Genomic DNA, 17,516 nt, shown 5'->3' with positions numbered 1-17,516 from the left:
GGGACGGAGGGAGTAGGATATAACAAATAAAAATTATAAATAAGTATTCATAAACCATTTATTGTTAGAAGAATATTATTATATAATGAGTAATATTAATAAAATAATTAACATTAATTGATTAATATTAATTATTTATTTAATTAGTAATTATTTAATTATTTTAATTTTTTTTATTAATTTGTAGTAATAAATTCTTATTATGATTTGATTAATAATTATTTTTAATTAATACATATTAATTCTTTGTTATCAAATACTACTCGTAATTCTTAAATATTAATTATAAATTACTACTATTAATTGTTTAATATTAAATATTAATTATAAAGTATTAATTACTAATAATTAATTATACGGCTATTTCACCAAATGCCACTGACAAATTTAAAAATTCATCAAATGCCATCGCACTTTTCATAATTCACCAAATGCCACTCACAAACAGTAAAATGTCATGTCGTGCCATTAATGAGGTCTGGACGTTAACAGTCCGTTACTAGGATTCTTAATTCACAAAATGCCATTTACAAATTAGTAATTTGCATGAAATGCTATTACTTTTGTAAATTATTTCACAGTAACCCTCTAATCAAATGAGTACTAACGGCTAGTTTATTTGAACATTTTTGAAATATTGTTGGGGTAAAATAGCCATTGCACCCACTTTGTTGTATAAATATGAGACTTAGAACACACATTGCATCCCTCTACATGCATAATCATGAGTTTGTTATCAAACACATCCTCCTCCACATACGAGTATGCATATGTAAGAGTTCCAAATAAGTTTTGCGGTTGTGGTCGGAAATACGCAATTAGAAGTTCGGAGTCAACATCAAATCCTCAAAGGCTTTATTACAAGTGTGACTCGTGTAATAGTTTCAAATGGTGTGAAGTCCTCAAGCCGGAAGAAGCTCAAAGTAGGGGAAATTGTTATGATAGGGATGGATCGGGACATAGCGATGTGTATGATGAATTGAAGCAATTGAAGAAGAAAGTGAGGCAGCAACAAAAAGTTCTCAATTCTATTATGAAAGTAGGAGTTGTTATGTGTGTAATAGTTGTGATTGTAATGATGAAGTGAACAACAATGTAATTGCAATGAAAGTAAATAAAGTGTTAATTTAAACATTTCTAGTATAATTATTCATGTTGCAATCATGTTCATCCAAAAAATTATGGCTACTGTTTTCTGTTCATCTCAAAATAAAATGCCCTTGCTGACATAATTCAGAATTTTTCCCGAAAAACAAAACACTTAGGTACAGCACATAGTGGAATATTAATGTTCAAAAATTAGGATTTCATTAACAAATATGATGTGCATTCAAAAGGGCAAGGCTGTGGAGTTTATGCAGCTTTCTTTGATCTCTTCTTAGTCTTTGAAGTGCTTGCTTCAGCCTCTGCATTGTTGTTGATTGCTGCAGTTGTTGCTTCAGGCTGCTCAGTGCTGTTGTTTGCTGCACTTGCTGCTTCAGCTGCTGCACTTTTTTTCTTTGTTGCACATGTCTTCATGTTGTGGCCCAATTCTTTGCATAGGGTGCACTTGACTGAACTATGTCTCTTTCCCTTTCTTGCTTCATTTGCCCCTCTTCTTCTCTGTTTCTTGGGTCTGCCTGCTGATCTTTTCACTAAGGGTGGTAGTATGTCAGGGAGGTTGAATGAAGGCCACTGAGTTTGGTCAGGCATTGGGTGCATATGCTCTCCATAAGTGTTTTTGTATGCCCTCCCTTTGAAATAAGGTGATACAAAATATGTAGCTTGCAGCCTTTGGTGGTAAATCACCCTGAGCACATGCTTACATGGGATCCCTGAATGTTGCCACTTCCCACAACCACAAGTTCCAGCCCCTAGTTTGATGGGATAGTACACATGTGCATCTCTTACCTCAAACTCATCACCCCCACATGGTGTAGCATAGCAGAACCTGGACTCATCTGATCTTGTTTGCAAGATCTTTGTTGCATACTCAGTAAGTTCCCCATCCCCCATTGAAGTTGCTTTATCAAACCTTGGAGCCATCCTTTTCATGCACCATTGCCTTATAGCTGCAAAATTAAAACCAGTTACAAAATTAAACTAGGTTGAAATGGCATTTGCAAAGTGATAAAACATGAGAAAATGCTTGTTTAACCTTCAAGAAGCTTTAACACGGGTAGGTCTCTGTATGGCTTGGTTCAAGAGTTGAATGATTCAACAAAATTTGTTGTGTTATGGTCACAACAGACAACTGGGTCAAACTTATGCCTTGACCAAACTTCAGTGGTACTCTCCAAATACAGAACAACATTTGGATTGTAGGCATGAATCTTCTCCATTGCTTTGTTGAAAACATATGGATTGTAAGCATCAGCAGCAACCCAAAACAGTTTGTGAAATGCTGTTCCACTAAAGCCTTTTGTTTTGCAGTTGTTGTACAAGTGTTGACAGCATATTCTTCTACTAGCTCTGGGAAATGTCTCCATAATTGCTGCATCAACTCCCTACAAAACCATATTACAAGTGAGGAAATAGTACTGTTGTAATCCCCCATATTTTTAAATATATTATAAATGAAATTATATATTATTTATAATATTTATTTGTATTTTTTCCGGAATTTAATTTCAAAAGTTTCAAATTATTTTTGGGGTTGATAAACGATTTTATTACAAAGAACTTTTTATGAACCTTCCTTCTATAATTTATGTCCAACAAACAAACCAAACCCGGTTTACTTTCTTAATTGACCCATTAATTTAATGAGGCCCAATATCCCTACTTACCCTACTACCCTCTCTCCTATAAATACCCCATACATCCCAAAAATTTCCCCACACAAAAGGAAGTGATTATTTCTTAGGAGACTTTTAAGTGATTAAAAGTGGCACAAAGGATTGTTTATACGAGGTACGTACATGTCTACTTCGTTGTAAGTAGTATCATGTTTAGGTACCAAAGAAAAGAACTTAGTTTCATGATTAGAGAACACTTGGATGAAAATTGTTTGGTTATACATTTAATTAATTCATGTGTTTATGTTTATGAGACATGTTTTGGTGAATTGATTATGTTTGTATGGAATTATGGATGCAAACATGTTGAATTATATTGGAATAATTGTTTGTATGGAATGTTGATACAAACATATTTTATTGGATTGGTTTGTTAACCACATTTGGATTATTAAAGGATTGGAATTGAATGGTTTAAGTGGAATGAATTTATTAATTATTCCACAAGGTTATTATTTATTTATTTATTACTCAATCATGAATTGTTAGTATGTTGAGTAAAGGTGGATTAAGCCGAAATGGCTAGGTGAGTTGACTATGTTCAACAATTTGGATAATTTGGAAGTTTAATGGAATTAAAGGTCAACTTGTGATGTGATCACCATTGTCCTAAATAAGATTAAAAGTGAATTGATGTATGATTGTTATGTATGGTCTTCTTGATTGAGTCGGCTATTAATTAAAATTGTAATCACGTAAAGTGAAACATGGATGAGCAATAAAACTCTAGAAAGCGTGCACTTCTAGAGTATTGACAATTATGGGTTGGGGTACACGGTGGTAGCCCGTGGCTTTCCGAGGCTTGTTTGATCAACATGTCCTCTTCTCTTTTGGTATTTACATTTGTATTTTATAATGAAAGTTAGATGGGATCCTAGACTAACTTTGTGAGAATGGAGTCGCGCCCATTCTTGCATCGCGCTAAACTTTTATTTTTAAATGGTCATTTGGGACCAAAATGATTTGGTGGATTGGACAACCTCGTCTATTGCTTACTCCAAATTAAATTAATTAAATTAAATATAAAGAGTCAAGTGTTTGGAATTGATTAGCAAGTATGTTGAGTCGATTGAATTATTTAAGTGTGGAGTCTTGATTAATGAATTTGTGTTGTATGTTTATTTACTTTAATTAGTTGAGCATGCTAGGCTTGGTACGTTGTAGCTTGTATGTACTCAGCTTTGCTGATTGCGTGCTTTTGTGTGTTTTCTTTTGGTCATGGCCTTCGCCTTTCAATGACCCTGTGATGATCCAATTATTACACTTGTATTATTGGGGAGCAGTATTGCACAGGTTAGCTTGATGATGTGAAGTTCGGGGATTTGACATACTCATTGTCAAGGGATTGGTGTGATTGAGAGTATTCGTTCTTTGTGTTGAACTTATTTATGTTTTACTATTTTAATTATGTTTTGGGATTTTGGAATATTGGTTTGGTTTTAATAAGGGCCTTTATGGTTCCAATTTGTAAGCTTCGACTTATTGGTTTTCTAAATTATATTATTTTAATATTTAAGTTGGATTTCTGCTGCAATACTTTGATAAAGCCTTAACGTTTTAACACGTGGCGGTAACATGCCAATGGTTCTCCTCTATTTTTATTTAAAGTAAGTGGTTTGGAAAAGGGAGAATTATTGGGGTGTTACAACTGTAAAGTAATAAAAAAAAAAAAGAAAAAAAGTGTATGCTAAAGAGACTGATTTACCTTTATCCTGTCAGAAAGAAATGTCCAATCATCTCTGTTGCATCCCTCTTTCTCAAAGAGGCACTTTAAATTCCTCATAAAATAACCCCAAGTCTCAACACTCTCTGTACTGACTATGCCATAAGCAAACACAAATATCTCATTAATCCCATCAATTCTAACAGCTGTTAGCAGTATCCCTTTATAATATCCACTAAGATGGGCTCCATTAATGCCAATGATTGGCCTACAGCCTCTCAAAAAACCTCTAACTTGTGCAGCAAAAGAAAAGAAGCATGCTTTGTACCTTGGTTGGACATTTTCAGGTACTTGTGTCCATGTCACTAGTGCATAACTCCCTGGATTGGTCTGCTTGACCATCTCAGCATATCTTGGAAGGAGACTGTAGGCCTCTCCAAATCCACCATGAATGAGATCCTTGGCAATTGCTTTCACCTTGTAAATAACCTTTTCTTCACTTGAATTCTGTACCTTTCCATACAGATTATTTGCAGAGACTCAACTAGGATATCTGGATTGGCTTGAATATCTGATTGCAGATGTCTGCAAAGCCAATCACAGCCAACAATTGGATTTATCTCAAGCCTGCCACAAGTTGCATGCTCCCCTGTCAAAGTCTTGATTGCCCAGCTCACTTTGTCAGCCATGCTTGATGCATGATTCTCCAGTTGCAACCATCTATAGTACATCTTGCTATAAACCTGGTAGGGTCACTATTTTCAACAAAAACTCCAAAACCTTCTTGTACACAAAAATCCTTAAACACTTCATAGAATGACTCTTTGTCTGCAAAAATCAACCATGGCTCCAGTTTAATGCTTCCAAATTCACAATCTCTCCAAACCTTGCCATTCTTGTATGTCTTATCCATTTCCTGGGTCCCATCAAGGTAATCTTCAAATTCTTTGGGTAGGATGTTATCATACAGGCATTGTACTTCTTCCTCATCTTATATGAAGTCAGCAAGATCCAAATCATCATCATATTGTTCACTGCCAGATTGAATGTAATCTGAATCCTCACTGTCATCATCATCAGAGCACTCATCCTCACTACTTTCAACCCCAGCTGGTGGCTTCTTGTGTCTTTCAGATCTCCTTAAGCTCACACCTTCATCATTACTCCCCCCAGCAACCCTTTTTCCACAGCTCTTTTTGGTTCTAAATCATGGTGGCCTTGATCTACCAATTTTTTTAGGTTTCTCAGGCATAGTAGTAGCTGGTTCTAATGTTTGATTGACATTAGTTTGAGCTAGAACTGATTCTGCCTGAGGAACTGGTTCTGATCTTGTTTGTGGTGATGGTGACTCTGCTTGGTGAGCTGAAAGAGGTGGTGATGGTGGTTGTGGTCCAGGTGAATATGGTGCTTCAGGTGAATAAGGTGGCGAGTCAGTTTGGAAATTTTGGTTGTCAGTTTGAGGTGGCGAGGTTGTTTGAGGTGGTGAGGTTGTTTGAGGTGGTGAGGTGGTTTGAGCTGGTGAGGTGGTTTGAGGTGGTGGCTTTTTTTGGGTGTTCTCTTCCTTTTCCTTGGGGTCATATTCCTCCTCACACCTGAGGTTTTGGGTTGGTTGAGAGGAGAAGTTGGTTGATAGTGTTTAGGTGGGGTAGATGGTTGAGTATTTTGCTCAGGCTCAGGTTGAGATTGCCCAGGAAAAACCTCATCAGCTAATGGAGTCTCAAACACTCTTACATACTCATCCTCTCCCCCATCCACATTAGCAACAGGAACCTCAACTGCAACTGTAAAAGGTTCCAGTTCCTCTAACTCTCTATCAGCCTGGGCCTTTTCAGCTTCTAACCTAGCCTTCTCAGCCATGGCCTTAATCCTTTTTTGCCAATTATCCTCAGCATCCTTAAACACCAAAATAGGACTTTCTTTTTCCTCTAAATAGATTACTATTGTTTCCTTATGTCCAAACCACTCCCACATTTTCAGTATATCCCTATCAAAACACAACTCCAACTTCCTATTAGTTCTAGGTGGCAGTACATACAAACTAAAGTACTTTGGAAGGATCACATTTTGCTTAACAGAGTCCTCAAACATAAACTCATACAAGTCCATTAAACTTGTTCTGTCAGTATCATCAACCAATACATCAAACCCCAGATCTCTATAATGGACATCAAGCCACACTTTACTCATCCTATAAACAACAAATTACAGACACATTACTATACTGAACATCAACACATATGATTCATATCAACACATATGATTCATATCAACAACCACATACCAAACCCTAACATACCAGTACACAAAATTGCGAAATATGGAATTCAAAGACCTCACAATCACAAAACATAACTGTAGGGAATAATTTCAAGCGTTAACCCCTAGCTTGAACCCCACTGTGATCATACACTAAAGTACGGTGGCATCCAAAAGGGAAGAAGATAGAGCAAAACAGTCGCCAACAAGTTTTAGGAACTTGTAAAGCGCTCACAGGGTGAAGGTTACACCCCTTAACGATCCAAGAGATCGTCAACTCCATAAGGTCTTGAACCAAATAAGAGTTCGGGGATGAAGGTACAAATCCAACCTAAAAGAGATTGAACCTGCCCTAATGATAGGCCTCTACTTTATTCAGATCGTATTCATGTGCGCTTTCTGACTAACATGCAATCAATAGGATTTAACCCTAAACCTGTTTATCTATGTTGGTTGAATTTAATATGCAAATAAATCTATTATTGGCGATCACTTGAATTATAATCATATTAAACCTAACAAGATTATTAATTATCTTATTAAGCGTGATTACAAGTACAAATTCCCTTTAAACATGCATAAAAGACGTGATCAAGCAATAACAATAAAATATCAAACAACATAATAAATCATAATAATTAAAAATAATAATCATAATAATAATCAAAACAATAATCATCATAATAATAATTATAATAATCATGTTAAAGCATAATAAAAATAGCAAGATCCTAGGCATGATACTAACAAGATTAATAACAAACCCTAGCATGTCACTAAGCAATAAAAATCAAATCTTTAACCCTAACATGATACTAACAATCATAAATATTAGGAAGAATATAAAAGACATCGCAGGAATCATAATAAGCATATTTGATATTATAACCTTTTCCCTAAACATGATACTAAGAATATCATAATAACAATTTAAACATGGTTTCTACATCATAATATCAATTAAACCATTAAAGTACTTACTTCGATGCCTCGTACCTCTTTCTAATAACAAAATACACACGTTAGTAACTTCAAGGAAAATAATAAACAAACAATTAAATTAAATAATTGAAAGAGAGATTTGGGACCAAACCCTCAGAAATTAAACCTTTCATGTCTAGGGCGAAGGCAACTTCGAATATGGCTAGGTGTTTCTAGATCTAATGAATGCGGAATTTTATATGTAAAAAGCAAGTTTAGAAAAGGGAGAGAGAAAGAGAGAGATGGAAAGATGAATGATTAAAGAGAATTTGTGAATTGATGAAAACTGGTTGTAGGTGATTATAATTGAAAACTGATTGTTGATGAATGAAAACGAAGTTTTTAATACGTTATTTATAGAGAAAATCAGCCAAAAAGATAAAATTAACAAAACAGAGCATCTGGCACACGCAAAACAGAGCTGGCGCCAACGTTAGGCTATTGGCGCCAGGCGCCAATGCCAGCGCCAAGCGCCAGGCTTAGCGCCGGGCGCCAATGCCTGACGTTTGGCGCTAACACTGTTTTTGACGTGCTTTCTCAAATCAGATAAATTTTTCCGTACAGGAGGATAAAATTGTATCTTTTCCTCAAAAATGTTCTTTGATTTTAATTAAAATTCTGAAAAGTCAACAAAAGTCAATTTATCAATGTTAATTGAATTAGGAATGAAAAGAACCTTCTAGAAGAATCTAGAAGACTAAACCATTCCTAATTGCATTAGGAATGATAAATCATATTAGCCCCCCCCCTAGATCATTGTGCCGCATATAAGGCTCAAAACGGGCCCAGTTCAGTAAATTGGCCATAACTTCCTCAATATTCATCGGAATCGGGCTTATAATATATCGTTGGAAAGCTCTTTTCAAGCCCCATTCAACTACACTACTATTGGACCCATATCATGGACCAACCAAACTGGATTGGATGTTTTCTTAAAATAAGTTTTTTCAAAAACAGAGAGAAAAGAAAAGGAATTAAAACTATCCGCAACACTAGACTTTCCACACTTTCACTTCATTCGATTATGATTTGACGTGAAAGGTACTCATCACTGGGTTTGGTTTTGGGGAGACACAAATGGGTGTCTACAATAACAATGTCAAATCAATACCAACAAATAACAATTTTAATATCAAATTTAACAATAATTCACACAGTCAATTCAAGTAATCACATTTAACATGAACGTTTCAAAAAACCCTAACCCTAACTTAATTTTCGCAAAAATTGCCAGATTCAAAACGCGAATGGAAAAGCGAAAGAGCGATTATTACCTTGAATGCTATGTCGAACACCCTAAACTCAAATTCAAGAGCTTTTTGCTTCTACTTCCTCCCCTACTTGTCACTGCTGTACTGGTTCGCGCAGCTTCAATCGCAAAAAAAGATTAAATTTTTAGGAGTGTTTTGTTCAAGTGTTAACGAAAGCTTCTAGTTTGAGTATGGATTTGAGAGTTTGAATGAGGGTGAAAGTTCGAAGAACAGAGAAGAAGAATGATGGAGTTATTTTATTTTATTTTTAATCTAAATTGAAGAAGTCAGAGAGTCAATGATCATTCACGCGCCATTAACCCCAAATAAGGGTATAATGGTCATTTCGCATTAACGGACTGTTAACGTCTAGACCTCATTAATGGCACGACATGGCATTTTACTGTTTGTGAGTGGCATTTGGTGAATTCTGAAAAGTGCGATGGCATTTGATGAATTTTTAAATTTGTCAGTGGCATTTGGTGAAATTTCCGTTAATTATAAATTAAATATTTTGAATTATCAATTGTTAATTATTACTCTCTCTATCCCCTTTTTTTATATTCCTATTTGTAAAATTACACGGGAATTAAGGAACTTGAAATAAAATAAAGATCAATAAAACAAAGTATAATAGGAATTAAAAGACATTAATTAATGTCTTTGAGTAAAACAAACATAGAATAATATTTAATGTTGCACATGTCATCAATCCTTTGAAAAGAAAAAGGACCAATAACATTTTTTGGTGAAAAAAAAGGACTAATCATATTCATCTAAATTGATGCACATGGATTATGAAAATAAGAGTGAGAAAATAGAGAAAGCATTAATTACAAAATAGAATAATAAAAATCATTTGGAATATTTGGTAAAAATTACTCACTAAAAAAGAAAAGTAGGAATGTAACTTTGAAATACCCAAAAAGAAAAACAGGAATGTAAAAAAGGGATGGAGGAAATAGTCATTAATTATTACTTATTAATTATCACTAATTACAATTAATTTCAGAGTATCAATTATTGATTATAAATGTATTCTTTTGTTATTAATTATAAATTATTGATTTTTAATTATTACATATTGATTTTAAATATTTATCATTAATTATTATTTTCTAATCTTAATTATTTATTACTTCGTATTAATTATTAAATCTTGATTATTAATTATTATTTTCTAATTCTAATTATTTAGTTACTCCTTCCGTCCCTTATAAGTTTATTTCTAAAAAAACCCGAGATTTAATAAGGATGGACATAGTTGAGGAATATAAAAAGTAAAATTATAAAAAGTAGAGAATATTTTATGGGAAATAATATAAAAAGTAGTAATTATATTTTTGGTGTATGCATATTTTTTATGAGAAAAATAAAAAGTAAGTAATGATTATGTGACTTTTAGAATTAGGTACAACATTTTGGGATACTTAAAAAGGAATACAGGCTTATAATTAAGGGATAGAGGGGGTATTTATTCTAACAATTAATCATTATTAGCTATTAACTACTAATTACTTATTATATGTAGTACTAATTATTATTATTATTATTATTATTATTATTATTATTATTATTATTATTATTAAAAATTATGAAAATTATGAAAATTATTATTATTATTATTATTATTATTAATTATGAAAATTATTAAAATTATTATTATTATTATTATTATTAATTATTAAAATTATTATTATTATTTATTATTAAAATTATTATTAGAAAAATGATATATATAGCCCTTAGGGCTACATATAAGCATTAAAAATACTCTTGAAAACTGTTTAAATTCAGAAAATCGTGACAAATTCATACTAATTACACTGATCTACACGTGTTTTTGTCATGAATTCCTAATTTTATACAATTTCCAAAAGTATTTTAATGCTTATATATAGCCCTAAGGGATATGTATAACATTACCCTTATTATTATTATTAATATAAATTATTATCATCAATACAATATTAATTATTATTGTTGAATATTAATTATTATTGTTGTTATTATTAATTATTATTGTTGTTATTATTAATTATTATTTGAAAATTAAGAAGAGCCGAGCCGAGCAGAGCAGATTTGATTTGAGCAGAGCAGGGCTCGGCTCAGCAGAGCAGAGCAAAGCAGAGCAGAGCAGCTCTATAGAACGGGGCTTTACTAGCTTTCGGCTTTTGGAAGCAAAGCGTAAAGCTAGCTTTTGTTTCAAAAAAATAAAAATAAAACTAAGCTAGCTTTATAGCGAAAGGAAAAGGCCAATTACCAAATATATAAATGTCAGTGTTGACCAAACAAAATTGAAAAACGAAAAGTCAAAAGTCATTAACCAAACAAGCCAAAAAAGTTAGTCTTAAAATTTGACAAAAGATTAATCTACCCAAAAACTAATAAATTTGACAATATATATATATATATATATATATATATATATATATATATATATATATATATATATATATATATATATATATATATATATATATATATATACACACACAATTGAGATAATGTGAGAATCAAAGTGAATAATAGGAACTAATCTCAGCCATTGATCGCACTCCTTCTAATGGCTCACACTGCACCCGCTCTCATTAATGACATTCTCGTAATTTCGCTGTTTTTAAAATTTTTACAGTTTTTTTTAACTTTTAAGGAAATTTCATTTACTTTTACTAAATTTTCATTTACTTTTGAGAAATGAAACTGGAAACTAATTTATAAAGTTAAAATATTACAAAAATGTCATTAATGACACGAGAAGCATGTGAGTCGTCCGAAGGACCTAGATTAGTTCCTAGCTCTTATTTTAGCCTTGGCTCTCATTATAACTTGGTTCTATATACATACTCCCTCCGCCCACGATTATCTGCAACATTTACTATAAATGGGTGCTCTCTATTATTTGCAACAATTTTTTTTTCTTTCCATTTTTAGTAAATTTTAAAGAGTAAAATGACTACCTTACCCTTATTTTTTTTTTTAACTTTGTTTAACATCTTATAATTACATTTACTTGCCACTAATTACCACCTTAACCCATCCACTTTGCCACCCCTACCATGAACTCAGACCACCGAAAACCACCGCGACCGAACCCTAGATCGTACACCATTCTCCGACCAGACCCCATCGCGACCATACAATGGATCGTCGCGCCATTTCCATCGCCACTAATCCACCACAATCACTAATCTGAGTTTGTAGATGCCGGCAGTTTGCAGAGTTCGTGGGTTTCATGATGGGTTTCTTGGTGGGTTTCGATTCCATATCTGGGGCCGTTGGGTTTTCGTGGTGGGTTTCGGTTGTTTGAGTTTGTGGCCGTTACAGTGGTCTGAGTTCATGGATGTGAGTGGGTTTCGTGGGGGGTTGCGTGGGGGGTGTTGGTGGTACGGTATAAGTTCGTGGATGTGAGTGGGGGTTTCGTGGTGGTCTGAGTTCCCGCATCAGTGAGTGGTGGGTTGCGTGGCTGTTGGTGGTTCGTGGGGTGACGTGGTGGTTAACCGCTGTTATGAGTGGTGGTGGTTCTCCTTGCTTAATTGTGTTTTTTTTTTTTTAAAATTTGGATTGATTAACCCTTCTTTGTCCTCTTAATTTTCATTAATCTAGTTTAAGAAATTTTACCTAGGAGTCCGCAAAAAGGACGTTTGGTCCAGATAACCGTGGGCGAAGGGAGTATATATATATTTTATTTATATAGTGTTAAGTTAAATATTGCACACATGTCAATGCACTATTGTGGCTTTATTTTTATATAATTAAATATAAATAAAATTTCTTTTAGAAGTTGTAGTATAAAAATTTATAATAATACCTATTTATCAACATGTTTAATAATAAAATATGTTTTTATTTTGTTAATAAAATTATATATTCAAAGCTAATACATAAATAGAGAAAAAAAAAATGTCTCATATGTTCTGGGACGGAGGGAGCCTACTGAACCGGCACCTCTCACGGGTTACTTGAGAGTAAAAGAAAAAGGTAAATCAATTATAGTTGGTGGGACTTGAATTTGTGACGTAATGGTCGTACGGTGAATTCTCCACCAATTCTATCAAACTTGCTTGCTTGTCGTACATCAGCATATGGTTAGTGTTAATTTAGATTTAAATTAAATATAGTTATAACAATAGCCTATAGCCCAATATATTTTTAGCCCAATTTACGTACTTTGGCCCATTATTAAGTGATTCACCAATTGGTCTAAGTTGCACCCTTGTGCAGCTATTCTACATGCAACACCGACCCAATAAAGAAGTCTAGTTGCAAAACTCGCTCAAAACGAAAACACGACCCAAACCCTCACTTCCCAAACGCAACCCACTCTAAAGCCATCAATTTACAACTACCAGTCTACCATATTTTGGTTTTCAATTTATTTTTTATTTTTTAAAATATAATACGTTTAACTTCTCATTAATTTTTTAAAAATAAAATTTTGTAATTAATTTCTTTTATTTTCTCTCACCAAATTTCATTCTCTCTCCTTTACAAGATTTACTTCACTAAAAACTGAAAAATCAACAATGGATATACGAGAAGCAATGCAAAATGAAAAAGATTATCTCAAGAAAAAGTAAAATTTCATTGATCTTTGTCCGAATTTATGTGAACTTTTATCTGAATTTTCCAAAACTCTGTTCTTCGAAAATATTCTGTTAATTAGTGAAATCGATGTTTAGATTATATGAAAAATGTTTAGATTAGTTTGTATTTACATTTATTTCACTTGTATTTGTAGAAAATTGTTTAGATTATTTATTTAAGGCCTTTAATTATGAACATAAAAAATTGAAGAAATAAATAATAAATTGATTATAAAACATACGCATTATATGTATTAAAAATATTTACATATGCATAAAAAAATTTGAATATATGAATTCAGAAAGTGAACATAATTAACCAAGCAAAATAAGAACATGTGCTTAGCTTAGGTTCCCTAAAAGTGAACACAAGCTTTTCATAAAATGAACATAGGCATAAAATATATGAACACATGTATTTTAGAATAGATATATGAACATATGCATGCTTTTCTGAAAGTGAACATAGGCATAAAATACATGAACACATGCATCTCAGAAAGTAAAGATAACCATTCAAAATATAAACATATTAATTGTTTTCCTTAGTGAATGCATAAAGAATATGAACATATGAACATATGCACAAAAAATATGAACATATGCATTTCATAAAGCAAGTTGTCTTTTCAAAGTAATTAACTAGAAAATCAGATAAAATCCAATTCATATGAAATTAAATCCAAATTAATAAAAATAATCAATTCATAATAAATTGAAAATCATACATAGATCAAATTGATGAAAGCTAACCAAAAATCAAATGAAATTCAATTCATACAAATTAAACAAATTACGTATGAATTAAATCAAAATTCATACATAGATCGAATTCACCAAATCTAACAAAATGCAATTGAATTCAAAATCAGATAAAATCGAAATCAGAAAAAATGCAACAGAAATTAATTACAAAATCACCTCATAATAAATCGAAATCCATACATAGATCAAATTGATCAAACCTAAGCAAAAATCAAATGAAATTAAATTCATAGAAAGTAAACAAAAAAAATTACTCCCTCCGTTTTTAAATACTTGCTCCACATTCTATTTTCGGCTGTTTTTAAATACTTGCTCTATTTCTTTATTTGCAAAGCTTTTTATAATATTTAATTCATGTCTTTCACCTGGTGGGCTTACCATGAATCATATTTTATTCTACCACCTACTCCACCACCTCCATATTTTATTACTTTCTTTAATTTCTCCTAAAATTCCGCACATGAAGAAATAGAGCAATTATTTAAAAACGAAGGGAGTACAACTGAAACTAACCTCAAAAAAATCTAATTACAAATCAACAAAACATAATACTAACCTGCATTGATGATCTCTTTCGGAATAACAACTAATTCCATGTTGTAAGAAACAAATTCAATTAAAAAATAAAAAAAGAAAAGAAAAAAAATTTTAAACAAAGAGAGAAAATGAAGAATAAAGGAGGAAAAAAAGAGAAAAAACAGAGAAGAAAATTATAATAAAAATTATAAGAAGATAAATTTTGATGATAATTTGGATCTAAATTATTATTGAAAAGAAAAGATCATATAGAGAATTTAAAAAGAAGGAAACAAAACTTTTTTAAAAAGGAAAGTGTTATGTTGGCTCGAAGAACATTGTTGAATTAGGTTGAACGTTGATTGGGCTGTATTTCATTCAGTAAAGCATGCATTTTGAGCTATTGCAGCCATTCTAGTTGCACAAGCATGCAGCTAAGTATATGCAAGTGACCCACTTATGATCTAACCTGTTACTAACCCATAATGATCCAACCGGCCCAATAACCATGGCAATAACCATGGCAATCTGTAACCACTTCAATTTGTTTGCCTTATACATTATTCCACAAATTGAAAGATTATACCCTACTGCATTTTACATCATAAAACAAAACATGTAATTTTAGCACAATACCAAAATTTAAGTTAATAATAATAGCCATCAATGTTACTCGATCATAACGACCAATTTTGCAACATAGATTCACAAAACACAGCAGAATTTTCACCAATTACATTCACCAAATTTATCCTAAAAGGGTCTTTTTGATTTGTATATTTTGCCTTGACATCAAATTTAACCTGTTACACCAGAAAACCTCCTGCATGATTTAGAACATTGGAATAGTAGTTCCAATCAGGATGTTTGGGTCCTATGGCAGGCTGTCCAAAACGATACCCTTTGACATATGATGGAACATCCTCAGCACGTGCTAAGCCTTCTAAATAAGAACACAATTTCCTCTTCGGATCTTGTCAACAACGGAAACAAATTAATTAAACTCATAAATCATCCAAAATCTTTGTATTTGGTAAACTTGATTTAGTTTCTTACCAAGAAAATCATCAGTCAAATTTCCTGCATCATACTTGTTGGGATATATGCCAGTGTTTGGCTGCAAGGACAAGATTGTCACTTTCATTTTAGCATGTTCATAAGATAGATTTGTCGAATTTACTACTAGTTAAAGAAACAGTAATTTACCGGATTCAGAAGGCCTTTGTAAGGCTCATCATCTATCAGCAAAGTGTTTGATTTAGAATAAATAAGCCCTCCTTTTGAAGGAGCTGAGGTCTGCCAAAGTTTCTTGAGCTCTTTGAAAAAAAGAGGCTTGTATTTTTTCTCCATTGATTTGAACCCGGAGTCAGTACAGCTACGTTGGTCCTGCAATGTCCCATATTTCAGGATTAGAATTCAAGCCGATACTGTAAACTAACTAAATTTGACTTTAGGGATCGAATAATTATTTTTTCGATGGTCTACTTTTTTTTTTTTTTTGATAGCTAGGTGTAATAGATAATCAAGCAAAAGACATACGAGTACGACAAGGATAGAAAGAATAGCAAGACTAACCCAAATAAACAAGAAGCTGCTCCTCATCAATCCCTTGAAAGCACAATCAAAGATACCATCAACATTACCCCTACATATTGATCACCGTATATATATGTCACATTCTTTATATCTCTACACATATTTGTAAAAGGTATACATGATCGCAATGTATGAATTGACAAAAACTTACTCTTTAGCAGAAGACCATATTCCTACTTCAAATCTCTCAAGGCAGAATTTCATAAACTCTTCAAGAAAAGGCCGCCTATAAACTGTACAAGAAAAGATGCAAAAAATATTCATAACTTTCTAAACACAAGTCACTTTTTTTTTACGAGCAGATGTTACAAGAATAAGTTTAAGTTATCGAATTATACACACCTAAGCGTTGTTTATAAACCCCATCGGGTTGTCTGTTTAGAGGGATTTCAGACTTGTTACCACGGTGAGCACGATGAATGAGCAGGCCATTCAAATCAAGAACAAGCAACTTCTTTTGAACACCAAGATTTCCAAGCTTTTTCAATGCAACTAACCCAAGTTTGTTTTCCTCCTTTGCATCATGAATAACAATGTCGTTGCTTTTAGCTTCCACGTCTAATGACAAACAAATAATGCCGCCCGTCATTGTAATCGATAATATTTTAAGTTGAAAGGTTTATAGAGTGGTGTTCATAAGGTTTATGTATCGAATAATATATAAGCGTCAATCCTACTCATCCTTGCTAAGTAGACGAAAGGTTTTTTTTTGTTTTTTTTTTGGATAAGATGAGTCGTTAAGCCGTTTGATTATCCAATGTTACAGCTAATTTATTTCATGTATACCTAACTATTGCAATGAATATTTATCAAAAAAAATTAAATTAATTATTGCTAATGTAACAGCATGTAGGAAAGTGTCGAAATTATAGTACGCATGCACGCTTTGTGTCCTATGATAATTCTTGAACTGTTAAATTGTTAATGTTAGGCTTTCAGAAATTAATTTAGTCGTTACAGTATACTCCCTCAGTCCCATAATTACAGGCAAATAACTCTAAAAAGTACGGTTTTTAAGGAGGATGGAAAAGTATATGAATATTGTATGGAAAAGCTAAAAAGTGAAGAATGTTGATAAAAAGTAGAGAATATTGTATGAAAAGTTAAAAAGTAAGTAATGATTTTT

General features: G+C 32.6%; 2 protein-coding genes across 2 annotated transcripts; both read right to left on the bottom strand.

The window, feature by feature from the left end:
- Positions 1 to 1,353: 1,353 nt before the first annotated feature.
- On the bottom strand, positions 1,354 to 5,353 carry LOC145624818 (uncharacterized). The gene is made up of 5 exons (XM_081677906.1): positions 5,184 to 5,353; positions 5,049 to 5,130; positions 4,483 to 4,953; positions 2,273 to 2,486; positions 1,354 to 2,051 (listed from the first exon to the last, which is right to left on the bottom strand). The coding sequence occupies exons 1-5, from the start codon at positions 5,351 to 5,353 to the stop codon at positions 1,354 to 1,356; spliced, it is 1,635 nt and encodes a 544-aa protein (XP_081534032.1).
- A 10,011-nt stretch (positions 5,354 to 15,364) lies between these two features.
- On the bottom strand, positions 15,365 to 16,979 carry LOC145624817 (uncharacterized). The gene is made up of 6 exons (XM_081677905.1): positions 16,733 to 16,979; positions 16,542 to 16,623; positions 16,334 to 16,439; positions 16,001 to 16,180; positions 15,851 to 15,911; positions 15,365 to 15,767 (listed from the first exon to the last, which is right to left on the bottom strand). The coding sequence occupies exons 1-6, from the start codon at positions 16,977 to 16,979 to the stop codon at positions 15,601 to 15,603; spliced, it is 843 nt and encodes a 280-aa protein (XP_081534031.1). The 3' UTR covers positions 15,365 to 15,600.
- Positions 16,980 to 17,516: the final 537 nt, after the last annotated feature.

The sequence above is a fragment of the Chenopodium album genome, chromosome 3, assembly GCF_948465745.1.
Source record: "Chenopodium album chromosome 3, dcCheAlbu1.1, whole genome shotgun sequence".
Taxonomy (NCBI): Eukaryota; Viridiplantae; Streptophyta; class Magnoliopsida; order Caryophyllales; family Amaranthaceae; genus Chenopodium; species Chenopodium album.
Note: the sequence above shows the minus strand (reverse complement) of the source record. Positions and strands in the feature narration are given on the sequence as shown.

Coding starts and splice junctions, on each gene's coding strand:
- LOC145624818 (XM_081677906.1), bottom strand. CDS start 5,353: ATGGATAAGACATACAAGAATGGCAAGGTTTGGAGAGATTGTGAATTT. Junction 2,487..4,482: donor TTCTTTCTGACAGGATAAAG/GTAAATCAGTCT, acceptor ATGGTTTTGTAG/GGAGTTGATGCAGCAATTAT. Junction 2,052..2,272: donor TGTTGTTCTGTATTTGGAGA/GTACCACTGAAG, acceptor TTAATTTTGCAG/CTATAAGGCAATGGTGCATG.
- LOC145624817 (XM_081677905.1), bottom strand. CDS start 16,979: ATGACGGGCGGCATTATTTGTTTGTCATTAGACGTGGAAGCTAAAAGC. Junction 16,181..16,333: donor TTTCTATCCTTGTCGTACTC/GTATGTCTTTTG, acceptor GGGACATTGCAG/GACCAACGTAGCTGTACTGA. Junction 15,768..15,850: donor TTTGACTGATGATTTTCTTG/GTAAGAAACTAA, acceptor GTTGTTGACAAG/ATCCGAAGAGGAAATTGTGT.